Genomic DNA, 27,106 nt, shown 5'->3' with positions numbered 1-27,106 from the left:
ACCTCCTTGTGACTCTGGGCAAGTCATTTACCCCTCCATAAGTACCTGAATACACTATGTAAACCGCTTTGAATGTAGTTGCAAAAACCACAGAAAAGAGGTATATCAAGTCCCATTTTCCATTCCCTATTGGAGATTCTACATGGAACGTTGCTACTATTTGAGATTCTGTTGCTACTATTTGAGATTCCACATAGAATGTTGCTAGTGGAGGAGTAGCCTAGTGGTTAGGGCAGCAAATTTTGGTCCTGGTGAACTGGGTTCAAGTCCCACTGCTGCTCCTTGTGACTCTGGGCAAATCACTTAACCCTCCATTATCCCAGGTACAAATAAGTACTTCCATATACTATGCAAACCACTTTGAAAGTAATTGCAAAAACCAAGAAAGGTAGTCTATCAAGTCCCTTTCCCTACACAGAATATCCTCTTGTCTCTCAGTTTGCTGACTATTCCCTGTGTTCTATGAGCTGACTTTCTGGCAAGGGACCATCAAGGGGAAGGTGACGATTAGAAAATACAGATGGGCCATGAAAAACTGGAAGACACTGCAAACATTACAGAGGGACCAACTTTACTGTAAGCTTCACAGGCATCTGAAACTGCCTAATGACTATCAGAACATTAATAGCTTTGCAATATTGCACATCACACTAGTCTGCCCAGGTAACTTCTGTTTGGTGATGTTGAAAAACTCCTTTTACTGATCCAAGTGTCTCACTGGAGGTTTGCACAGTCAAATCTTCCATAGTTAGTAAATGCACTTGAACAGTTGACAGAGAGGGGCATAATCGAACGCGAATGCCCATCTCCATGGGTGTCTATGTCCAAGAACGGGTACGTGAAGGGGTGGGACAGACCGTATTTTCGAAAAAAAAAAATGGGCGTCTATCTTTTTTTCGATAATATGGTTGGTGTCGGGCAAATGCATCAGATTTGTGCTGATTTGAGCTGGGTGGTTTCGTTTTTCAGCGATAATGGAAACCGAAGGCGCCCAGCTCAAAAACGAACAAATCCAAGGCATTGGGTCGTGGGAGGGGCCAGGATTCATAGTGCACTGGTCTCCCTCACATGCCAGGACACCAACCGGGCACCCTAGGGGGCACTTGTAACAATTAAAAAAAAAAAGTAAAATACCTCCCAAGTCCATAGCTCCCTTCCCTTGGGTGCTGAGCACCCCCCAAATCCCCCCAAACCCACTGCCCACAACTCTACACCATTACCATAGCACGTATGGCTGAAGGGGGGCACCTAGATGTGGGTACAGTGGGTTTTGGGGGCGGTTTGGAGCACTCCCATTTACCACCACAAGTGTAACAGGTAGGGGGGGGGGATGGGCCTGGGTCCACCTGGCTGACGTCCACTGCACCCACTAACAACTGCTCCAGGGACCTGCATACTGCTGTGATGGAGCTGGGTGTGGCATTTGAGGCTGGCATACAGGCTGGAAAAAAAAGTTGTTAAAGTTCTTTTTTTTTTTGGTGGGAGGGGGTTAGTGACCACTGGGGGAGTCAGGGGTGGTCATCCCTGATTCCCTCCAGTGGCCATCTGGTCATTTAGGGCACTTTTTTGGGACTTGTTCGTGGAAAAAAAAGGTCCAAAAAAAGTGACCCAAATTCACGCTAAAAACGCCTTTCTTTTTTCGATTATCGGCTGAAGGCGCCCATCTCTCCTCAGCCGATAAACACGCCCCAGTCCCGCCTTCACCACGCCTCCGACACGCCCCCGTCAACTTTGCCCGTTTCCGCGACAGATTGCAGTTGAAGACGCCCAAAATCGGCTTTTGATTATACCGATTTGGGCGCCTTCGCGAGACGGGCGCCCATCTCCCGATTTGGGTCGAAATATGGGCACCCATCACTTTCGAAAATAAGGTTGAGAGTGTATTTACATACAGATGTTTCAGGGATCCTTTTACTAATCTGCGTTAAAAGAGGGTCTGCGCTAGCATCAGTGCATGTTTTTGATGGGCGCTGAGGCCCCATTTTATTGCAGCGGGTAAAAGGCCATTTCAGGGGGCAGCACCTACCGCCACCCACTGAGGTGCCAGTAAGGGCTCCTGTGCTAACCCGACGGTAAACGGGTAGCATGTGGCACTGCCCAATTACCGCCGGGTAAATGTTTTTGTAGCAGCGGAAATGGGACGCATTGGGGGTGGGAACTACTGCCGGGCTGCTGAATTGGCGAATGCCGGGCCGATGGTAGTTCTGGGTTGCCGCGCAGCAACCCTTTAGTAAAAGGGCCTTTAAGTGTTAAATATTGCATTTAGGGCCTCTTTTACTGAGCCGCACCAGGAAATGCACCACAGCGTATTCACCGTGAACGGGCTGTATCGCATTTACTGTGCGGGAATCGCTAGTGCGGCAAAAGGGGGCCTGCGTTCGCCATTGGCGTGTGTTTTACACGAGCGCCGAGGCCCCCTTTTACTGCAGCTGGTAAAAGGGCCGGTCTTGCTTTATTTGTAATGCTTAAACCCCGCGCTTTCCCACTCAATAGCAGGTTCAATACGGCTTACATATTATATCAGGTAAACAGAGTAACATAGGGTGGATGTAGCTATAAACTGATGAGTAAAGGGGTGGTCAATTAGGTATGGATAGGACAAGAAGGGAGGAAGGAAAAGGTAGGGGGAAAAGGAGGAGGGTGTATATTGGGAATGGCATATTGTTGAGTATGGGAGAATGCATAGGGAGGGGAAGGAAGAGGGACGTGTTAGAAAGCACATTCTAGGTTCAGTCTTCATGGTCAGATCCGGTAGTGCATTTGGACTCATAGTCTACGTCAGGTCATTTGTGTAGGCTTGTTTGAAGAGGTAAGTTTTTAGAAGTTTCCGGAAAGGTAGCAGGCCCCTGATTGTTCGAATAGATCTTGGTAAGGCATTCCATAGTTGGCTGCCTTTAGGAAATGGCTGGGCGGCAAGTAAAGCACTTGCCGCGTGGCCATTTTTTTTGGGGGGGGGGGGGGAGTCCTTACCGCCACCCATTGAGGTGAAGAGCACAGGTACAAATCAAAGTAGGGTATACACAAAAAGTAGCAAATATGAGTTATCTTGTTGGGCAGACTGGATGGACCGTGCAGGTCTTTTTCTGCCGTCATCTACTATGTCAAGAAAAATGTCAGGAAGTATTTTTTCACGGAGAGAGTGGTGGATGCTTGGAATGCCCTCCCGCAGGAGGTGGTGGAGATGAAAACGGTAATGGAATTCAAACATGCGTGGGATAAACATAAAGGAATCCTGTTCAGAAGAAATGGATCCTCAGGAGCTTAGCCGAGATTGGATAACAGAGCCGCGGAGCTGGTGGTTGGGAGGCGGGGATAGTGCCGGGCAGACTTATACGGTCTGTGCCAGAGCCGATGGTGGGAGGCGGGGATAGTGCTGGGCAGACTTGTACGGTCTGTGCCCTGAAAAAGACAAGTACAAATCAAGGTAAGGTATACACAAAAAAGTGGCACATTTCTTGGCCAGACTGGATGGACCGTGCAGGTCTTTTTCTGCCGTCATCTACTATGTTACTATATGTTATGTTACTATGTTACTATGTAACTCAGTGGTAACCGGGCAGTGCTGGGTAGTATCCAGCGCTACAAATTTGCATAGTAAAAGCAGTCCTATATTTTCACAGCTCCCAAATACAGGGCCGCCGAGAGCCAGATCCAGGCCCAGGACAAGGCCGCCCCCGGGCCCCCCCACCCGAAGTCATCGTCGTTGCCACCAGGCCCCCCCCCCACCCGAGGTCGCCGGCCCCCGTCCACCCACTACCGGGCCCTGAACTAACCTTAAACGCCTCCTTTCACCACCTTCGCAGCAAGCAGCAGCAGGGCAGACCTCTCCTTCCTTCCGTGCCCCGCCCTCACGGACGTTACGTCAGGCGAGTGCGGGACACGGAAGGAAGGAGTGGCCTACCCTGTTGCTGCTTGCTGCGAAGGTGGTGAAAGGAGGCGTTTAAGGTTAGTTCCAAGTTACTTCCGTGAGCGACAGACGCGGGCGGGCCCGAAATGCGGTGGCGCCGGGCCCCCTCCGGAGGCCCGGGCCCGGGGACTTTTGTCCCCCCTGCCCCCCCCCTCTCAGTGGCCCTGCCCAAATACCCAGACATTCAGCGATGGAGCCTAGACATGGCCTGCCATTGAATTTCTGGGGATAACACCGACGGTGCTCAGCAAAACGTTGATCGCTGCCGGCTGAATATCGGGCTCTCGGAAAATTAAAACAGCCAGCGTGCACCTTGTAAGAGTCACATGCATTTGTTTACTACTTATTCCAGCTCTAAAATACTTTGTTTTGTATCTAATAGACAGTTTATAATGAAGGGAATAATTTACATGCGTTCCTCTCTCATGTAATTATTTTAAGTGTTTTTGGCTCTAACCTGCTAATCATCTTCAAAGCCTGTTCAGCCCAGCACAGAAAGTAGGTGAGATTTGGAGGTGATGAGTTCGTCTTCCGCACCCAACTCATTACCATGACAGAATTACTGAGAAGCCACCAGTATCCCCGCCAATGGGCACTGTGTGCCTGATTTCAGGGATGTCACACGTTCCCTTTTTAGCCACTCGTAAGAATAAATCTTTAAAAAAGGATCCAGTCCTGGAACAAGCGTGCAAGAGAAAGAATGAAGGCAAGACTGCGTGTGGATGCCATGCAGTGGCCCTGTCCACAGACACTGTACCTTCACAGATTCCTATATGCTTCGTCAAGATAATTAGCCCAGAATTCACATCTCATTATGTTTCCATTTTCAGCATACTTTTGCAGAATTTCATGGAATTACCACAGCCGTTTTCAATATTCTACGGCATTCGGTAGAAAACTCTACTGAATTCATAACGTTCTGTAATACTTCAAGGGTAGAATCCTTAGAAATTTGCCAATGTCACTCTTCTGCCCCCGGCAGCCTTATACTAGTTTTATAGGGTAGTCCTAAAATGTGTTTAATGCCTGAGCAACGCATTGTATGTAATGTAGTCTCAAATGAACTTCAGTCACCCCTGCTTGTTTGTACAAAGCTTGTTATTAATGGTCTATTCGCCTACAAAGACCTCCTTCCTTTCTCAGCCAAGCTTGGCTTCTTTGTCTAGGAACTATCATCTCTTGATTATCCTTACTCCCTTTGTCCTAATGGGTCAGCTAGGGTATGACCTTTCTCTTTAATCGAGGACTGCCCTCTGTAACCACCTCTGCTACCTGATTTCAGGCTCTGTCCTTATTGGTCCTTTTTTCTCTCTCCCCTGGGCATGTGGGTATTCTTCTCAACCCCTCTGGCCCATGAGGTCAGACATTCTCCATCATCTTGCTTCAGACAGCAAATGTCCTGCTACCCCCCTGCAGCAAACATCTTTTTACCGTGTCCATTCTTTCTCTCCTAACCCTTATTCACTTGTTCAGAACCTTTATTTTATCATCCTCACTTTAATATTCCCTTATCTCTTGTTTGTCCTGTTTGTCTGTCCTAATTAGATTGTAAGCTCTGTAGAGCAGGGACTGTCTCTTCATGTTCAAGTGTACAGCGCTGCGTACGTCTAGTAGCGCTTTAGAAATGATAAGTAGTAGTAGTAGTAGTTTTTGGGATTCCGGAATCTTGCTACTCTTTGGGATTCTGGAATCTTGCTACTCTTTGGGATTCCGGAATCTTGCTACTCTTTGTCCTTATCCCTTGTTTGTCCTGTTTGTCCTAATTAGATTGTAAGCTCTGTCAAGCAGAGACTGTCTCTTCATGTTCAGGTGTACAGCGCTGCGTACGTCTAGTAGCACTATAGAAATGATAAGTAGTAGTAGTAGTTTTTGGGATTCCGGAATCTTGCTACTCTTTGGGATTCTGGAATCTTGCTACTCTTTGTCCTTATCCCTTGTTTGTCCTGTTTGTCTGTCCTAATTAGATTGTAAGCTCTGTCAAGCAGAGACTGTCTCTTCATGTTCAGGTGTACAGCGCTGCGTACATCTAGTAGCGCTATAGAAATGATAAGTAGTAGTAGTAATATTACACAAACCCAGCACCCCATCTCTGAACTGACTTCATCTACCTGACCACTCTCCCACCTTTGCAATAAAGCTGTCTTTCTTCAGATTTCCATCTCCACCCACTGATGCAGCTCTCAGAACAACGAGGCCTTTTGCCTTGGGACAATAAACTTCTGAGGAACTACTGACTGTGAGTAAATTAGCTACATTTATTCAATAAAGTACAGTTCAGCAAATAAAGAGGGTTTCAGGTGTATGCTGAGGTGCCGAGGTTATACTTCAAGGAAATGACATAAGTACATAAGTACATAAGTAGTGCCATACTGGGAAAGACCAAAGGTCCATCTAGCCCAGCATCCTGTCACCGACAGTGGCCAATCCAGGTCAAGGGCACCTGGCACGCTCCCCAAACGTAAAAACATTCCAGACAAGTTATACCTAAAAATGCGGAATTTTTCCAAGTCCATTTAATAGCGGTCTATGGACTTGTCCTTTAGGAATCTATCTAACCCCTTTTTAAACTCCGTCAAGCTAACCGCCCGTACCACGTTCTCCGGCAACGAATTCCAGAGTCTAATTACACGTTGGGTGAAGAAAAATTTTCTCCGATTCGTTTTAAATTTACCACACTGTAGCTTCAACTCATGCCCTCTAGTCCTAGTATTTTTGGATAGCGTGAACAGTCGCTTCACATCCACCCGATCCATTCCACTCATTATTTTATACACTTCTATCATATCTCCCCTCAGCCGTCTCTTCTCCAAGCTGAAAAGCCCTAGCCTTCTCAGCCTCTCTTCATAGGAAAGTCGTCCCATCCCCACTATCATTTTCGTCGCCCTTCGCTGTACCTTTTCCAATTCTACTATATCTTTTTTGAGATACGGAGACCAGTACTGAACACAATACTCCAGGTGCGGTCGCACCATGGAGCGATACAACGGCATTATAACATCCGCACACCTGGACTCCATACCCTTCCTAATAACACCCAACATTCTATTCGCTTTCCTAGCCGCAGCAGCACACTGAGCAGAAGGTTTCAGCGTATCGACGACGACACCCAGATCCCTTTCTTGATCCGTAACTCCTAACGCGGAACCTTGCAAGACGTAGCTATAATTCGGGTTCCTCTTACCCACATGCATCACTTTGCACTTGTCAACATTGAACTTCATCTGCCACTTTAAGAGGCCTTGACAATCCCACTATATTTCTCGCCAACTTGAATTGGTAAGTTTGCCTCATCTTAAATTTGGCCAGTGACACTTTCGTGTTGGACATAACTAGAGAGTTCTTGCTGTGTGTGCTGACCTTTCCTGGGGCTGGAGGCAGCCTCTGTTGAAGACCCAGCAGCTGACCAGGCTTCCTTCTGACCTCACACTTCCAAGACCCGATGCCCTTTTATCCCTGCTGGTTATCTTAGTTATGAATTTCTGCTGTTATGGCCCTGTTTGCTGATACTAACAGCACTCTACGGTTATACAACAGATATCGATTAAAGGGTGTGCAAAGGATATTTTTAGCTTTGTTGGAGGGATTTGTTTCATTTTGTAGTGTTTTTTTTTTAAATTACATTATTTTGTTTTATTGTATTTTAAGTGGTTTTTAACATGTGTTATAACTGTTTAGTACATTTTATTTTTGTTTCTTTTATTATACTATGAAAACCAATATTATTTTTATTTATTTATTTTTATTTATTTATTTTTATTTATTTATTGCATTTGTATCCCACATTTTCCCACCTATTTGCAGGCTCAATGTGGCTTACATAATAACTGTGATGGCGATCACCAATTCCGGTATAACAGATACAGAGTGACATTGTAGAAGGTTCATTTATGATGGACGACACAGGGAATAAGGAGGAAGTGTTAAAGTGTGACCAGAACGGGTATTTGTTTCATTGTGTTGCAGGATCGAGGCATTTAAGTTGGGTCATTAGGGTATGCCTTTTTGAATAGGCTATTTTTTAGTGATTTCCGGAAGTTTGATAGTATCCAGCAAAAGCTCAAGTTCACAAGGAAACCAACGGGATTGAACTTTGGCTTCCCTGGTTTACAGCCTCCCCACTAGGCCACCCCTGCAGCTTGCCTAGATGCTGTGCTTGAAGGTACTGGAGCCACTAACTGAAAGATACATTACCAAGGGACAATCTGTGGAACTTTGATGGGCCATGTTATGTCTGAAACTCATTCTGATGAATAACATAAGGAGCTTTGTAAGAGTCCACTCGTTAAGAGCTTTTCGAGAACTGGAAGCAGACAGGTTGTAATGCTGAGACTTCAGAATAAAGATAAAAATGGCTCCGTTTATTTCACTGTGCTTCATTCTGTTGAATTTTTATGATGTAAAGCAGTGTCATAAGATGGTTATTTGGGTTTATAGGGAAATTGGGGACTAGCAATGTGATTTGCTGATGACACGGCAACGCCACACCTTGATGACGTGGCATTACAAGCCTCATAATCCTACCATGATGGTTTCATGGTGAAGAGATGACTTATAAACATAGATGCTTATTATTATGTTAATAATGAATCCTCCAGTGCAGTCTCAAAAGCCTGATATTAAAAGGCCTTCAATTTTTTGTTGACCCGGTAGTTTTAGCATGGAATGTTGCTACTATTTGGGTTTCTGCCAGGAACTTGTGACCTGGCTTGACCAGTGTTGGAAACAGGATACTGGCTAGATGAACCACTGGTCTGACTCAGTATGGCTACTCTTATCCTATTTAATAATTTGCACCTCCAACATTCTACGTCTGGATGCCTGGGTTCGTAACACAATTCCCATTGGTCCGCCCTCGTGTCTGAACGTGATGACATCAGAGGGCGGATCAGTGAGAGGGAAGGGAAACCAGCACCAGCCAGCCACAGAACGTTGGAGGTAAGGATAGAATCACGGGAGAATCGCCCCCTCCCTCCCCCCGTCCTCTGAGTTCCAGGCCCCCCCTCTCCTCCATTCCAGGCCCGCCCCCTCCCTCCCTCCCTTCCTCTCCTCCCCTCCGAGTTCCATGCCCCCCTCTCCTCCGAGTTCCAGACCCCTGCGCCTTCCTCCCTCTCTCGCTCTCCCCTCCGAGTGGCAGCCTGACCTGCATTGCCCGCCCTTTTCTCCCAGTCCTCCGCCTGCCCCTCGCCTTCCTGCATGCTGCCTAGAATTTAAAAGTTCTTACCTCGGGGTCCGGCGGCAGAGTGAAAGGCGTGCAGGAACGGCGCTTCAGCCTGCCTTCCCTTCTCTCTCAGCTCTGCCTCTGGTCCCGTCCTTCCGGAAACAGGAAATGAGTGTGGGAACTCGGAGGAGAGGGGGGCCTGGAACTCGGAGGAGAGGGAGGGGGCATGGAACTTGGATGAGAGGGAGAAGAGGGGGGCCAGGAACTAGGAGGGAGGGGAAGGGGAGGGAGGGGGCCTGGAACTCAGAGGAGAGGGAGGGAGGGAGGGCGGGGGCCTAGAACTCAGAGGAGACAGAGGGGGGCCTGGAACTCGGAGGAGAGAGAGGGAGGGAGGAAGGCCTGGAACCGGAGGAGAGGGGAGCCTGGAACTCAGAGGAGAGGGAGGGGGCATGGAACTTGGATGAGAGGGAGAAGAGGGGGGCCAGGAACTAGGAGGGAGGGGGAAGGGGAGGGAGGGGGCCTGGAAGAGGAGGGGGGCCTGGAACTCAGAGGAGAGGGGGGAGGAGAGGGAGGGGGAGGAAGAGAGGGGGCCTGGAACTCAGAGGAGAGGGAGGGAGGGAGGGAGGGTGGGGACCTAGAACTCGGAGGAGACAGAGGGGGGCCTGGAACTCGGAGAAGAGAGATGGAGGGAGGAAGGCCTGGAACTCGGAGGAGAGGGGAGCCTGGAACTCAGAGGAGAGGGAGGGGGCCTGGAACTCGGATGAGAGGGGGAGAGGTGGCCAAGCTGGAACTTGGAGGATAACCTTGCTAGCGCCTGTTTCATTTGTGTGAGAAACGGGCATGTTTTACTAGTGTTCTTATATTTCTTCCCTCCTTTGGACTTTTATCTCAATTGGAACAGCCTCTGTTAAGCTGTGGGTGCAATCAGCCTTCATCTGCAACTACCTGGGACTTCTCTCCTATTTTTATAAACCCTCTCCTGGCTCAGGCTGGTCAGGGGCCTCAAACTATGGCTCCCCCAAAGAGTTCAGCCAATGCGAACCTTAAGTCTGCCACTAAGTGATGCTGTTGAGCTATGACTGAGAATTCTTCCCCCCCACCCCAATCCTCCCCCAGTGGCTGTGAACACAACATCTCCAGCTCTGCTGGTTCAGGGAGCACAAGTCAGGCCTAGGAAGGCCAGTCGTACAAAACTTCAGTCTTCAGTTCTTCAAAAATTCACTTCACCAACCATAAATAAAGGCACATTATTTTTCAGCTGCCAGAAGGGAAGGGTTGGACTAGTTTTCACCAGCTGTAAAAGAGGGGTTGACCTGTCTTAGCAAGCATAAATCAAAGGTAATTTAACTTAAGTTGTTCTCAACCCAATCCTTGAGAAACTCATAACCAGTCAGGCTTTGATGATACCTACAATGAATATGAATGACTTATTTGTATAGAATAGAGGCATGTAAATCAATTTTAAGCATATTCATTGGTGATGTCCTAAATACCAGACTCGCTAAAGGTACTCAAGGATTGAACTGCAAACCAGAGCTCTAGCTTATACTAGAAAGGAGTCAAGGGCAGACTACATTATAGTTTGGCATGAAGAAGGCAATTTGCAGCTGTAACGTAGCCACCATAGAGTCATGCTTTCATGGGTTGTCTAGGCAGCTTCTTTGAATCATAGTAATATAGTAAGTGATGGCAGAAAAAGACCTGAATGGTCCATCCAGTCTGCCCCAACAGTCACATTCATTCTCAATTCAAGATTACATTAACAATGAATGTGATATATTATGTACTTGATCATGGTCTTTCTCTTGTGTTTCTGGGACATAGATCATAGAAGTCCACCCGGTTCTGTCCTTATGTTCCAACTACTAGAGTTGCCGTCAAAGCCTATCCAAATCCATCTTGTCATTTGTGGGACAAAGACGGTAGAACTCTGCCCAGCACAGTCCTCATGTTCAAATTACTGGAGTTGACGTCAAAGCCCACTCCAGCCTATCCGAATCAGGTCGAATTAGGATAGGGACGCTGATTCCTATCTGTACTTAGTATTTGATTTGTCCTTGTTATAAAGCCTAGGGAAATGGCTATGCTTAGCCCATCATGGGGTTCATACACTGTTTCAGAAGAGCTTGTTTGGGGAGCTTGGAGCAATCCCTACCTCAGTCTCATGGTCCTCATCCCTCAGGAAGATCTGCTGTTTCTTGGTGATGGTGGTTGTCCTGTAAAAATCTACCAGCTCATTCAAAGAATTGAACTTCTCCTCCCACAAATAGTATTTCCCGCTCTGATCTCGGAGGACTTTGAAATGTTGCACATGTTCGCCGTAGCTGTGAATGTGAGAAAAAGAAGAAAATGGAATCCATGAAGTCAGTGGGCTAGTGAAAGTTGCAGAAAGTGAGGGAAGTAACCAATTCACTGTTAACATGGGCGTTAGAGATGTGGGCAGCTGCTGCTCAATGAAATAGAACTTTCCAAAGGAAGAGAGGGAATTACACAACAGTGGAGGGGCATTTTCGATATGGCATCTAAGCCCTACTTTGGATGCTTTGCACAAAATGTCCAAAATCTGAATAGGAAAGAAGGTCATTTTCAAAAAAAGAAAAACATCTAACTTTTTTTTTTGAAAATACCATTCCGAACAAGGTTTTGTGCTTTGTACATTTTTAAAAAACATTTTTGAAAAAAAAGAAAAAATCCAAATGAAAAACATAGAAAATCAAGCCATTGGGATGTTGATGGTGGGGGGGGGGGGGGGGGGGAGGGAAGAAGGAGACCAGCATTTTTACTAGACTGGTCCCCCAGACATCCAAGAGAGCAATGAGATGAGGCACCCTAGGGGACACTGCGGTGGACTTCAAATAAATTCTCACGGGTACACATGTATTGCTCCATTATCTTGTCTGCTGAGCCCCCCCAAAACCCACTACCATCAAATGTACACCACTACAATATCCCTTATGGGTGAAGGGGGGCACCTATATGTGGGTATAGTGGGTTTCTGGTGAATTTTGGAGGGCTCACAATTTCCACAAGTGTAACAGGTAGGAAGGAGGAGGAGGAGGTATGGGTCTGGGTCCACCTGTCTACAGCACCCACCACTAGACTACTCCAGGGACCTGAATTCTGCTCTACTGGACCTGGCTATAACATCTGAGGCTGGTAAGTCAAGTTTTTAATCTTTGGGAGGGGGGTCAGTGACCACTGGAGGAGTAAGAGGAGGTCATCCCTGATTCTCTCCAGTGGTCATCTGGTCTTTTAGGCACCTTTTTGTGCCTTATTCATTATAAATCCAGGCCTAGCTCAAAACTTCATAGATTTAGTCCTGGGTGGTTTTGTTTTGTTCCATTATGGCTGAAAAGCATCCAAGTCTTAGGAACGCCCAAATCCCACACTTAACACTCCCCCTTCAGATTTGGATGCACTGCAGATGAACAGCATAGAAAAACCTCTGAAAAAATAGGTTTCAATGTGAGAACAATGTTCAAATGCTATTTTATGCCACTTTTTAGATGTTTTGCCCTTTCAAAAATGATCCCCGTGGTGACTCAGCATCACAAGTTGACTATATTAGAAACAGAAACACTGACAAATGAAGGCAGATAAAGACCAGATGTTCTATCTAGTCTGCCCAACCATGCCATCTACTAAGCCTTCCCCTCTCCTAGAGATCCTACGTAATTGTTCCAAGCTTTCTTCTATTCAGATACAGACTTCAACTCCACCACTTCCACTGGGAGGCCATTCCATAAACTCACCACCCTTTCAGTGAAGAAGTATTTTCTCAGGTTACTCCTGAGTCTGTCCCCTTTTTCCCTTCATTCTATGTCCCCTCATTCCACAGTTTCCTTTCAGTTGAAAGAGACTCACCTCCTGTGCATTTATGCCACAAAGGTATTTAGTTTTTCATATTTTTTATTCACACAAGTAATATACATACTACCAACTGCAAATGGTACAATACGAAAAGACTCAGGTCAAGTAGAATGTACATAAGAAAAAGCAATTATCCACCATCACATTTTTCCCTTTTCACCCCCCTCCCCTCCACCCCTCTTCATTCCAGCTGCCCCCCTTCCCAGCCCCCCACCTCTGTCACATGTATACTAACAAACAAAGCCCTAGATCCAATCCCCCCCAGCCCCTTCCCTCCCACCAAACCCCCTCTACGTCCCCCCTCCCATACCTAATCTCCTAAATTACCCCTCCTCCTCTATGTCCCCTAGGACTTGTACTCTGATAGTCCCAGGGGAACCCTCTCCCCCCCCTTGGGATGTCCTTGGATTGAATTGTGTGTATCGTGAGGGAACTCATGAATCAAGTGTCATGTTATATCATGTTAAGGAGTAAACTTCGCCCTCTGGGACTCAACACCCGCAAATAAGGATCCCAGATCTGTGTGAAATGTACCAGCCGCTTCGGAGAGCCCTTCGCCTCTCTCGCCTCCCACATAGCTAGCTGATGCACCTGATTCCTCCAATGCCAAGAAGCTGGTGGCTCCGAAGCTGTCCAACACTGTAATATGCTTTTCCGAGCCACCAAGCTCAATTTACGACACAAGAGACGAGAACCCGTACACTGAGCACAAAAAGCCCAGAGGTATTTAAATGTCTCTTTCATATCATATTGTACCTTCACAGCTAAAGCTACACAAGATGTGATTATGGTTTCCTATACATATACTTTGCGGGCAAAACCAGATGTTTTCTTCTACTCTTTTTGGCTTTGGGTACGTACTACAGGCTTTCATTTGCAACTACCAAGGGTTTAAGTCCCATTTTATATCCCCTTCATATTTTAATTCCACTGTTGCAGAGACGGTTTTTCCATGGGGAGCTCCTTCCAGAACCCTGTAACCCATGGGCTCGAAATCCTGCCACTAGACATCGTCTTTTCATGACCAACTTCCTCCAGCCAGGGGCTATGATCCCTGATCAGTGGCGTAGTCAAGGGTGGGCCCAGGCCCACCCAGTAGCAGCCCCACCATCCGAAAACTCCCAACAACTGTCCCTCCTGAATACCTTGTAAATAGCAGATCTTTGCCTGCAGTGAGCAGTGACTGATGCATACTGCTCGCACCGGCCCCACAGCTTTCCTCCCTCTGATGTATTCCCGCCTATGCGGAAACAGGAATTTGCATCAGAGGGAAGGCTGTGGGGCTAACATGAGCAGGTGTATTAGTTACTGCTCACTGCTGGTGAAAATCTATTTAAAAGGAATGAGAGATCATATGGCATGCAGGCGAGAGAGTGAGAGACCAAATCACTTTTGGGACAAAATTGGGTGTCTGGCTACGCCCCTGGCCCTGACTCTGCTGCATCCCAGTTTTAGCGAGCCTGGGAAACAAATTGTTTTTGATGCATGCTGAGGCTCCCTTTCACCGCAGTGGGTAAAAGGTAGGTCTTTCTTTTTTTGAGGAAATGGCTGAACTACTACTATATTCCCTCAAATGCCTGTATACAAAAGTGAGCATTTAACAACGCTTTAAACTTTAAACATAATGAATTTGGCAGAACATTCCAAAGGAATGATGCTAACCAAAGGAAAGCTGTTTTCCTAATCTAGTCATCAGATGTTCTAGGATGCGTCATGATCATCCTATGGTCTTGCCACACGGGATGGACCTCAGTGATCTTAAAGGTATATAAAGAGTAGCCAATGAGCATAAATACAAAGGTTGTTGTTTATAAAAAGCACTATGGGCTATTTTCAAAAATTTTAAATGAATCCTAAAACTGATAGGCAGTCAATGGCAATGCTTATACAAAGGTGTGATATGGTCATGTTTACAGATCTTGCCTAACAGCTGAATTGTTTGCAAACTTTATAAGTTTTACTTTTGTAATGCCAGCATAACTCATATTTCCATACCTAGTTTTAAGTAGAGGAGTGTGGTAGCCGTGTTAGTCCACTCTTAAGGTTATCAATAGAAATCAAACAAAATAAAACATGGAAAAGAAAATAAGATGATACCTTTTTTATTGGACATAACTTAATACATTTCTTGATTAGCTTTCGAAGGTTGCCCTTCTTCCTCAGAATGTGGTCTTCCAATGTGGTATATATCATTCAGTGTAAAAAATGTAACGAAGGATGCTATATTGGAGAAACAGGCCAGATGCTTAAGACAAGATTCAATTTACATAGACATCATATGAACAATACAGCCAGTAGGGCCCCCACCCCGGTGGGACAGCACTTCACAGAACCAGGACACTGTACCAGTGATTTCACAGTGAGAATACTGAAAGGTAACCTTAAAACCGTACAAGAACGTAAGACCTTTGAAGTCAGAATGATTGAATATTTTAACACCCAACAGAAAGGACTTAACAAGGACCTGGGGTTCCTAGCCCATTATAAACCATAAAGCTGTATGTCTCTATTGATCACCCCACCCCTCACCTATCCACACCCACCCTGTTAGAATATCAATGATATGCTTTGATGTCCCCATGCATACCTCCGACCCACCCCCATCCTCCCACCCTGTCAGACTGTCATAGTAATGCTTGAATGTTTTCACTTATATACACTGTCAGCTAGCACATTTGCTTATTTCCGATCTGACGAAGAACGGCAGCCTTCGAAAGCTAATCAAGAAATGTATTAAGTTATGTCCAATAAAAAAGGTATCATCTTATTTTCTTTTCCATGTTTTATTTTGTTTGATTTCTATTCATACCTAGTTTTGAAATTAACAACCTACGTATCGGTGCATGCAATGTATCAAAACAATGTCTCGCTGCCATCAACTGTCTAAGAAAATAAAATCCTTTTCTCATCAATGAAGAAATTTGCTCATTAAAAGTTAGTTTGGAATCTATAACGATCCCAAGATATTTAAAACTATTCACCGGGGCCATTGTTTTTTCCGAGCAGAGTACGTGTCATTGGTGGCGGATTCATTCTACCTGAAATCCAGCACGTAATCCTTTTTTCAATATTCAGAACCAAACCGGTGAGTTGCTAACCATTGCGCTACAGCTACTAAACAATTCTGTAGGTTAGAAAAATTAGGTGTTAGGGGATCAATTCTGGTGACTATCAAAATGTCATCTGCATAACAATAAATATTTAAACCAAAATAATTGGATCAGGCTAAAATTTTATAACCCTAATCAGCAGACATATAAGTAGATCAGGGCTCTATAAAGGCATGGAATGCATTTTGTCATGCTTGGGAATGATATAAGGTCAGATGGAAGAGATAGGTTAGAAGTAAGCTGGTGCCGGCTTCCATTTAGAAATTTTGGGCCAGATTCCTTATATGGCGCCTGAAAAATCTGCGTGGAAAAAAACTACGTTAGGTGTATTCTCTAAAGTACACCTAAATGCTATAGAAAAGGCTTAAATTTCCACACGGTATATTGAACAACACCGAGTGCCTCTCCACTTGACCAAATTTGGTCACGTCCATTTAGGCCATGTTTTACTTGGCGTAAATTCTGACGCCTAAACTAGGTGCAGAACGGGTGTATTCTATAATAATATGCATAGATTTTCAAAATGCCCATGACCAGCCCATTTCATGCTCATAACCATGCCCCCATTTCAACTGTGCAACTTGGAGCTTACTCGCACCGTGTTACAGCATATATTTAGTGAGGTCTGTGCATAAATTGTAATTAATATTAATTAGTGCTGATAGTTGCTTGTTAACATCCAATTAACAGCACTGATTAGCTCGTTAACCAATTAAGTTACGTGCATTGTTATGGAATACACTTCGATTTCCGCACGGAAATTAAGGTCTGTTAGATAGAATCCGTGGGTTTAGGTACACATCCACCGAAAGGACAAATCTACACTGTGTTTCAAAAAATTCTATACAAAGCTTGTATCAGCATATGCAACGTAGCTTCATCGAAGCCATGCCTCACCGCCTTCAGTTGCCTAAGATTATAAAATGCTTTTCTCATCAATGAAGACATTTGCTTGGGAATGATATAAGGTCAGGTAGAAGAGATGGGTAAGAGGTAAGCCTACACACACGCTGGCCACCTCACCTAAATGATGTCACGTGACTAGATGGTTCTTCAACTGTCATAATGTTTTCTTCATTGCAAACTGATCGGACTCTGCCGCTTCCTGATTGGCGATCAGTTGAGCCCGTTTCTTGCAATTTCTTCAAAACACATTCTATCCTTATCGTCTTCTACCTCTTTCCTGGATGCTCTTGCACCAGTCTATGAAGACCATAACCTTCCTCCAGATACAAATTTTTAATAAGGACTAGATCCCCCTGACTGAAAACCTTGATGCCTGCTTATGTTTAAAGCAACATGGTGCCTGTGTGTATCATGACGATAATTGCTAGGCGGTGGTGACATCATTTAAATGAGGTGGTTGGTGTAGTGTAGGCTTGTTGCAAATTTATTCAGGATGATATATTCCAAATTTTGTTGAAATTGGTCAAGTTTTGAGAGTTATGCAGAAAACATACTTTGTATAGTTGTTGTTTTTTTTTTTTTTTTGAAACACAGTGTATATTGGGGCAGGCTGGGTTGGCCACTTTTGTCCTTCTCTGCCAACATTTACTATGTTACTCGACAATGGCTGGTCTCTAACTCTGAATGGAACCTATCAGGAAGCAGTTCACAGAAGCAAAATCTCACTGATAGGAGTTAGAAGAACGCTGGCCTTGACTCCCGGGGAGAAAGGAAGTGGAATGGAAGGACTTAGGGCTGATGGTTTAAAAAAGACCTACAATTCTTCATATATGCTTTGCGCTGATAATGTAATGTCGTTCCTTCCATTCAGATGGACCAATGCCCATAAAACCTTCTGCCACTACGTGGCTGTCATTACTCCTGCTGGAATTCTGCTAAGTGATATTTGATGTAATATGGATCATGTTTAAGGTTCATGCCTTGAGTCATTGATGGTAGACGTGGCCATTGCTCTCCTATTGATCATGGTAATGCTGCTTTCTGCACACCACAAACTGCTGGGTTAGTAGGTCTTTGGCAAATAGCTTTTCTGGTTTCCATCGGTAAAAGAAAGAGCGGCAATTAAAAGATGACCTAGAAATGTCTCTTGGGAGCGGCCATAGATTATTTACCACTTTACGGACAGGCAAGTCTAGAGGGCGGGGTGTCTGCCAGTCCTTTAAAGACCTCATCTTCCTTTATTAAAGTATGATTAATAGTGAACGCAATTAACATGATACATGTTGTGGAAATGTCTTGCTGCAGGCAGAGTTCTCTTTATCTTACTTTCTGGAAACAAGAAAAGTTCCTAGTTTCAGAATCTGTCGGATGTTTGATTTACCAATATTTGTGCTGGTGCTGACACACCAAGGTTATTTTTGAATGATTATAGCACTGTTTATTTTCATACAAAGTAACACAAAAACACATGAGCACAGAAGAACCAAGGCAAATAAGCCAGTCTCCACCTCTGCTCGCAAAGCTCCCTAGTTGCCGATACCATGTGGAGCAAAAGGTTGGTTAGACCATGACCCCGGTGACATGCCCTGTTCTGCTGCCTATGGATACAAGACCTATTTGTTACAGAGGGGCCAAACATATTCTGCGAATAAACCACTACTAAATGGACTTGGGAAAAATCCGAAATTCCAGGAATAATATGTATAGAATGTTTGTACGTTTGGGAAGCTCACCAGGTGCCCTTGGCCTGGGTTGGCCGCTGTCATGGACAGGATGCTGGGCTCGATGGACCCTTGGTCTTTTCCCAGTGTGGCATTACTTATGTACTTATGTCCTCTACTTGGCTCACTTTTATTACATAGAGCAGTGATTTAACCTATTGTGATGTCATAGTGGCTCATTCCACCAATAAGAGCCAACCTCATTAGTGATGTCACAATGGCTTGATTGTATAGAATGTTTGTACGTTTGGGAAGCTTGCCAGGTGCCCTTGGCCTGGATTGGCCGCTGTCGTGGACAGGATGCTGGGCTCGATGGACCCTTGGTCTTTTCCCAGTGTGGCATTACTTATGTACTTATGTAGACATGGACACCTAGACAGAGGTACAGGGCAGCAGACACACAGACTCACAGGCACTTGCCTGTGCTCCTACCCCTGATGAATACCAGGAGGTTCGTCATACAAATGTCATGAGCCGCGGAAAAGATGCACATTTGACTTCCGGTTTTGTTTTGGAAAATGTTGCGCATGCATGGCACAAACACCACATTGCATTTACACTCATTAAACCTTCAAATTAATGCACATAAGTTGATAAATGCACATTTAAAAAAATGTGTGTGCTCATCAAATTTTACATGCATTAATTTCTAAAACAAACCAAAGAAAGTTTGAAAATTGGCCAAACAATCTGGAAAGAATCCAAAGGTTTTTTTTTTCCGTGCAGACGCTAGAGCAGGGGTCCTCAAATCCAGTCCTGAAGGTACACAACCCTGCCTGGTTTTCAGGATTTCTACAATGAATATGTATGAGATCTACTTGCATGCAATGTGGAAATCCTGAAAACCAAGCTGAGTTGTGAATCTGGAGGACTGGATCTGAGGACCCCTGCCCTAAAGGTTGGGTGGTCCCTGTGACTGAAGGAACTCTGACATGGGTTTGATTATCTTTTTGGCTTTATCAGGCAGATGTATCAGGCTCTTGAGCCTTGACCCAGACCCACTAGAATTGTTAAACACATCTGTGATCCTACAAATGAGGTAAGGGTGGCAGGTTGTGGGGATGAAGGGGAAGATTTTATCTCACGGCACATTATGCTCATATTAGCCCTCTCTTCAAGTCACTTCACTGGCTCCCTATCCGTTTCCGCATACAGTTCAAACTCCTCTTATTGACCTATAAGTGCATTCACTCTGCAGCTCCTCAGTACCTCTCCACTCTCATCTCTCCCTACATTCCTCCCCCGGGAACTCCGTTCATTGGGTAAATCTCTCTTATCTGCACCCTTCTCCTCCACCGCTAACTCCAGACTCCGTTCCTTTTATCTTGCTGCACCATATGCCTGGAATAGACTTCCTGAGCCAGTACGTCAAGCTCCATCTCTGGCCGTCTTCAAATCTAAGCTAAAAGCCCACCTTTTTGATGCTGCTTTTAACTCCTAACCCTTATTCACTTGTTCAGAACCCTTATTTTATCATCCTCACTTTAATATTCCCTTATCTCTTGTTTGTCCTGTTTGTCTGTCCCAATTAGATTGTAAGCTCTGTTGAGCAGGGACTGTCTCTTCATGTTCAAGTGTACAGCGCTGCGTACGTCTAGCAGCGCTATTGAAATGATAAGTAGTAATAGGAATCTTTGGGATTCTGGAATGTTGCTACTCTTTGGGATTCCAGAATTTTGCTGCTCTTTTTCCTTTTCCCTTATTTGTCCTGTTTGTCTGTCCTGATTAGATTGTAAGCTCTGTGGAGCAGGGACTGTCTCTTCATGTTCAAGTGTACAGCGCTGCGTACGTCCAGTAGCGCTATAGAAATGATAAGTAGTAGTAGTAGTAGTAGTGGCACTTGGTGTGAATTTCCTCGGTTCTGATCCCATCTCTGCCACTGGTTCTCTGTGTGACCTGAAGGAACACCTGCTCATCTTACCTTCCTTTCCTTTACTTACTTTAGGTAGGTCACTTCAGGGAACACAGCAGGGTAATGTAATGTCCGAGGACCGAAAGGTGGATATCACATTTCTAAAGTGCACTAAGGCCTTGTTTGATTGAAGACCGTTTAAAGTGCATGTTACAGCTATTCATTTCTAGACCCAGATTCAGGTTCTAAGTTTTTAAACTGATCGAGAAATAATTCCACTGCCCTGAATAGCACGGATCCTTGGAATGTTCCTGGAAGTCTCTCTTCAGGAGCTCTGCACCCCAGGTCACCAGGGTAGGAAAGAAGCTTCATAAACCAAAATAGATAAAAATTTATCAAGAAACAAGAAAAAGCTGAAAATGCAGATCCTTATCTCAGACATGCCAAAGTCACACATACAGAATTCAAACATGCGTGGGATAAACATAAAGGAATCCTGTTCAGAAGGAATGGATCCTCAGGAGCATAATGGAGATTGGGTGGCAGAGCTGGTGGTGGGAGGCAGGGCTGGTGGTTGGGAGGCGGGGATAGTGCTGGGCAGACTTATACAGTCTGTGCCAGAGCCGGTGGTGGGAGGCGGGACTGGTGGTTGGGAGGTGGGGATAGTGCTGGGCAGACTTATACAGTCTGTGCCCTGACAATGGCAGATACAAATCAAGGTAAGGTATACAGAAAAAGTAGCACACGTGAAATTATCTTGTTGGGCAGACTGGATGGACCGTACAGGTCTTTTTCTGCCATCATCTACTATGTTACTATCAGGCCCCTTCTTTAGCTTACACGCTTAAGAGGCTTGATCTCAAGCACTGACTCCCTCCCTGCTCCCCAGCAACCTGGCATCGGCTCATATCCCCCCTTCCTCTATCCCCCCTTTCCCTCCCACAGGTCCAGTGTTGCCTTCCTACTTAACCTCTATTGCCCCCCGCAAAGCCCTACAAACCTGTGGTGTTTGCCTGCACTGCAGGCAATGATTATAATAGGCTCTTGCCAGCCCCTGGGTCCTTCCCTCTATTGCAACTTCCTGTTTCCAGTGAAAGCCTCGGGGCAGCTGAAGGGAGACTATTGTAATTGCTACCTGCACTGCCGGTGAACACCTCAGGTTTGTAGGGTCCAGGGAGGGGGACAGAGGGAGGTTGGAAGGCAACCATGCCGGACTCACAGGAGGGAACAGGAATAGTGGGCGATAAGGAGAACTGCGGACCTGCAGGGGGAGGGGGAGAGGGAAGAAGCTGTACATGAATGGAAGAGAAGGGAGGGGGCAAATGCACATAGATGGAAGGGGAGAGATAGGGGGGGAATGCATGTGGATGAAAGGGAAGGGAGAGGAGGGAAATGCTGCACATGGATTGAAAGAGAGGTAGGGGTAAATGCTGCACATGGAAGAGGAGAAAGGAAAGGATGCTGGGATGTTGGTGGGGGAGATAAAAATGCCAGTATGGATGCGAAGGGAGGAAGGCATGACAGGACAGCTGCCAAGATGAAGGGGGAGGGGAAGAAGGAAGAACTCCCAGGATGGGGAGGGGAGAGGAAGAGATGCAAGGACCTGTGATGAAAGAAGGAAGAGGGTGAGGTTCTGGACATGTAAAGGGATAAAAAACAGGAGTGAGGGAAGAGAGAAGGACACTTGCTGGACCCCTGGGGGGGGGGCAGAGGGAGAGAAGCGATAGGAAGAGATACAGGCCGGGGAGGGGGAGACAGGAGGGAAGGAAGAGAGAGAGAGAAAGAGAGGCTGGCACATGGGGGGGCATAGGGACACAGAAGAGTTATGTTGGACAGGGCAAGAATAAGGACACATAGATGGGAGATGCTCAACATGGCAGGAAGATAGGGGCAAGGACACAGGGGTGATGCTGGATCGGATAGATAGGGACAGAGAGAAGATGGATTGTGGATATGGAGAGAAACAAAGTGCCAAATGGACGAGGAGACTCTGGCAAGATAGTTATTTTCTTATTGTGTCGGTCCTAGTCTCTGGTTTCTAAGAATAGGACCAACACAATAAGAAAAATAAAATGATCAGATGACAAAGGTAGAAAAAAAGAATTTTATGTTCTGTTTATTGATTGGAACATGTCAATTTTTAGAATGTACATCAGCCAGAACTGGTTTTAGACATGGCTGGGGCCTGGAAGAAAACCTCACTCTTTGGCCTTTGGTCTCCAGCATAGCAGTGGTAAATCTCCAGCTTTGGGATGGGCCACCCTTGGCATCTCTGTTATCTCATAAAAATACAGAAATTCTCTTCCTTTGAAGGAGAGGAGAATTTGCTGAGAAGGTGTTGGGTGCCTGGAACTGCTCCGACAGATGCAGAGTCAGCACAGAGGGGTGGTAGGGGAGAGGAGAAGGAAGGGGAAGGTTGGAGGTCATGCAGGCTATTTGATGACTCTGGACATGTTGATTGACCAAGGGGCCTTTCTTTATCTCTGATAGCTTGTAAAGAATTTGCAGCCTTGGCAGATAATACCAAACCCTGCCTGTTATCTAGATATTAACTGCTAAGCCTGATTGCAAAATAGATTTTGGAGTTAAAGGGATCCAGGCAGGATGGAGCTATGTAACACAGTGCATCCTCTATTACCAGGCCATTTTAACGCTGCTTACTGGTGAGCACCTGGATTTGGGACAGAGTTTGAGGTTTAGTCATAAAATCACAGTTTTTTGATCCATCTCTGCTGGAAAGATTTTCACCATGATGAGCTGAGTTTGCATGGAAATGTTGAGTTATGTCATCAACAGCGATGAATCCTAATACTGGTCAGGTCAATTTTACTACCATGAATTCATTCTCTTCATAGTCAAGTGAAGCTGAAAACAACACTTGATTTCAACATTTGAGTAAACAAACCCACTTGCTTGAGACTTTTTCCTGTGGGGGGGGGGGGGGGGGGTCATTATGTGGATTTGTAGTTCCACCCAAAACCCAATTAACTTCATCATCAGGGTTAAAATGACTCACATGGTTTGAGCGTCTGAGATGTGTGTCTTGCAGTGCTTCCGATTCATAGTGACCGAACACAAGCTAGTGGGACTTGGACAAAGGCCTTTGGGTCTGGACATGGTTTTCCCCTGTCAGATTATTTACTGTGATCAGTTTTTTTAGTCTTTTGTGTATTGGGTTTCTTGACTGAAGCAAGGAATCTACACAGATTTTACTTTATGTGTGTTGAAGTCTCAAGTGAGAGCTGAAGTTAGAGTCTTTTTCTGCAAACTGTGGATGGTTAAGTGGTTGAAATGCGTATTCTCGACAAGTGATTTTTGGACAGTTTTGCAGTCACTGTATTAATCAATCAAGATAGACTACTGCAAACAGGCATTTATAATGCAGTTCTGCATTTTTTCCACTTCTCACCCAGTAAGGTTTCACTTCTCTTGTGGGCCTCCCGTGGTGTCTCAGGGGACCATCACTTGAGAGAATCTGTTTGTTTCCTCCACCCCCACCTTTCTGTTCCATGGAAATCCCCCATGTCGCCCCGGTAAAGATCAACCCTTTGCCATTTACTTTAGGAAGGTGGGAGAAGGAAAACATAAGCTATGTATTTCGTGGGGCCATGGCCAATCTTAAGGCTGGGGGGCCGGGCAAGCGAGGCATCAGACTGTCCATCCACACAAGAAATCCAGACCACACCATGAAGTAACTTAAAACTGGAACTTTACTGTACAATGAACTGATGAAGCACAGGAACAGTGAAAAGTCATGTCAAACGCCAACTTTATATATCCAGTGGTCACCCCCAGCTAAAGCTAAAGACGTGACAGTAGAAAAGAAAGCAATGAAAATAGCAATCTTAGCAAATCACTTCTTACCAACACAGCAGGAAGTAAGACTCAACTAAAAACTAAACAGAAGCCGAGAATGCCATGGAAATGTAGACGGAAAGCGATGACCACAAATGCTCTCAGTCTAAGCAACAAAGTTCATGATCTGCAAGCCCTGATGTTAGAGGTAGACTTAGACGTTGTTGCAATCACGGAGCCATGGCTCACTCATTCCCATGAATGGGATACAAACATACCAGGTTATAATCTATTTAGGAAGAAGGATAGAGATGGTCGTAAAGATGGAGGACTAGCTCTGTATGTGAGAAACGATATCGCAGTGACTGAAAAGAGGCCCGGGGAAAGAAAGAAGTGATATGGATCACCTTAAAAAGAGATGATAGAACCTTTGTCCACATGGGTGTTGTCTACAGACCTCCGACACAATCGGAGGAACTAGATAAAGATCTGGTCACAGATATCCAAAAGTTGGGAAAGAAAAGCGAGGTGCTGTTGCTGGGCGATTTCAACCTGCCGGAAGTGGACTGGAAAGTTCCATCTGCGGAATCGGAAAGAAGTATTTTTTCACCGAGAGGGTGGCAGATACCTGGAATGCCCTCCTGCGGGAGGTGGTGGAGATGCAAATGGTAACATAATTCAAAAATGCATGGGATAAACACAAAGGAATCCTGTTTGGAAGGAATGGATCCAAAGGAGCTTAGTGGAGATTTGGTAGCAACACTGGTATTTGGGAAACAAAGTCAGTACTGGACAGACTTCTACGGTCTGTGCCCTGATCGTGGCTGAATAGAGTTGGATGGGCTGGAGTAAAGCTTTTCAGGGGCTTCGATGACAACTTCAGAAATTTTAGAACAAGGGCAGTGCCGGGCAGATTTCTACAGTCTAAGCCCTGAAAATGGCAAGGAAAAATCAAGGTCAGGTATATACAGTATATGAAGTATCCAATACCAAATGAAATGAGTTTTTTCTTGTTGGGCAGACTGGATGGCCCCCTGGCTCCACACTGTAGCTGCAATGACTGGACTAAGAGGAAGGCGCTATTAACATAAAGTTGCACCTCTGGGAAGCTGCAAAGGAAGGTCCATGGCACCAGGATCCTGACTCTGGTTCCTCCAAACAGGAAAAGCGGCAGGTGCTTTTTAGGAGATAAGCGTCTCTCCTCAATATTACGTCTGCCATATTGGTGGAACTGAACACCCTGGAAACACTGCCACCCTTGCTTTCTGGTCTCAGAAAATAAACAGATTATTGGCAGGAGACCAGATCTTACTAAACAGACAGAGAATTCATCTTTCTATGGTCTCCTTTTCAACCTGGGACGCTCATAGCTGGCAAAATTCTTTCCACTTTAATGGGAATTTCATGCTTTAAAACCTTTGCTTTGGAAAGTTACTGATGTGTTACATCTGTGCTCATTTTTTGTAAAAAAAAAAAAAAAAAACAACGGAGTGAAAAGACTTAACCCCTGGAAAGGACTGAAATGTTTTTCTTGCCCACACACAACAAATATATTGCTGTACTGATGGAACCAGATAACAATTTTTGCAAGATTAAAAAACAGCTTCCTGCTTGGATGTTGAGAGCTGATATGGGTGAGAGTCACTGACCGACAGAAATTAACCGTGGATAATTTAAAAAGGACTGATGCTTCTCACTTAGGGATCCTTGTACTAAGGTGCACAAAAAAAAAAATGGCCTGCGCTATTGTAGGCATGTGTATTGGACACGTGCAGGTCCATTTTTCAGCGCGCCTGCAAAAAGGCTTCGTTATTGGCTGAAAATAAACATGCGGCAAAATTAAAACTGGCGAGCCTCCATTTTGGTTCCTGAGACCTTACCGCCACCCACTGAGTTAGCGGTAAGGCCGCATGCATTAACCGGGCACGTGCGTGCACTGCCGATTACCGCCCGCTTAGCTCCACGCGGTAGAAAAGAAAAAAAAATATTTTTGGACGTGCGTATCGGACACGAGCGTAAAAAATAGAATTACCGCCCAGGGCACGCAGTAACCGGGGCGGTAGTTCCAAATTGACGCACGTTGGATGCACGTAGGCGCCTACGTACCTTAGTAAAAGGGCCCCTCAGATCCCTTACCCCCACCCCCCTGCATGAATACCTAACCTAAACATTAAACTAACATATGTCTGAGAGGATCAATACAACCACAGTGAGACACTTCAGCCGTGGCAGGGTTTGTAAAGTGCATTGAACCCACTGCCTGCATGAAAAGCGCTGTTTATCTGGGTGCACAAACTGATGCTAGCACTTGGCATGGGTTCCTCTACCCTGAAGCGACTATGCAAGCTTGGTGATGCTGCCAGCTCAGCGGATACGCCTGGCTTCTGAAGTCTCAGCAGCATTTTTGCTAAATCCCTTGTTAAGTTCAGACATGCCCTCTCCCTGCAAAAGTGTTTTGCACAAGCACGCCTCAGATGGAAAGGGCTCACCCGGGTGTATGGTGCTGTTGGTGCTGGATATAGGCCATCTGTTTAAGTCAGGGGGGGGGGGGGGGGTACAGTCAGGTCCATAAGACTTACAAATTAGGAATCAGGTGGAGCTGAATTCAGAAAGCTTCTTTTCCCAGTGACTGACTGGCAGTTGTTTCAGCTTGGAATCTCTTTGCCTTCCAACAGTGCCAACCCTGGTCAGTCAGCTGTAGGAGTAGCCTACTGGTTAGTGTAGTGGACTTTGATCCTGGGGAACTGGGTTCAATTCCCACCACAGCTCCTTTTGACTCTGGGCAAG

The 27,106-nt window shown here is 45.5% G+C and overlaps 1 protein-coding gene across 4 annotated transcripts in view; it reads right to left on the bottom strand.

Moving 5' to 3' along the window:
• GRAP (GRB2 related adaptor protein) overlaps positions 1-27,106 on the bottom strand; it is a 113,665-nt gene that overhangs the window by 13,666 nt on the left and 72,893 nt on the right. For all 4 annotated transcript variants that reach the window (XM_030212646.1, XM_030212648.1, XM_030212649.1 and 1 more), the window contains one exon: positions 11,221-11,389. In XM_030212646.1, the coding sequence (XP_030068506.1) occupies positions 11,221-11,389 (169 nt within the window). The remainder of the gene's footprint in view (positions 1-11,220; positions 11,390-27,106) is intronic.

The sequence above is a fragment of the Microcaecilia unicolor genome, chromosome 8 (genome assembly GCF_901765095.1).
Source record: "Microcaecilia unicolor chromosome 8, aMicUni1.1, whole genome shotgun sequence".
NCBI lineage: Eukaryota > Metazoa > Chordata > Amphibia > Gymnophiona > Siphonopidae > Microcaecilia > Microcaecilia unicolor.
This window is presented reverse-complemented; position numbering and strand designations above follow the sequence as displayed.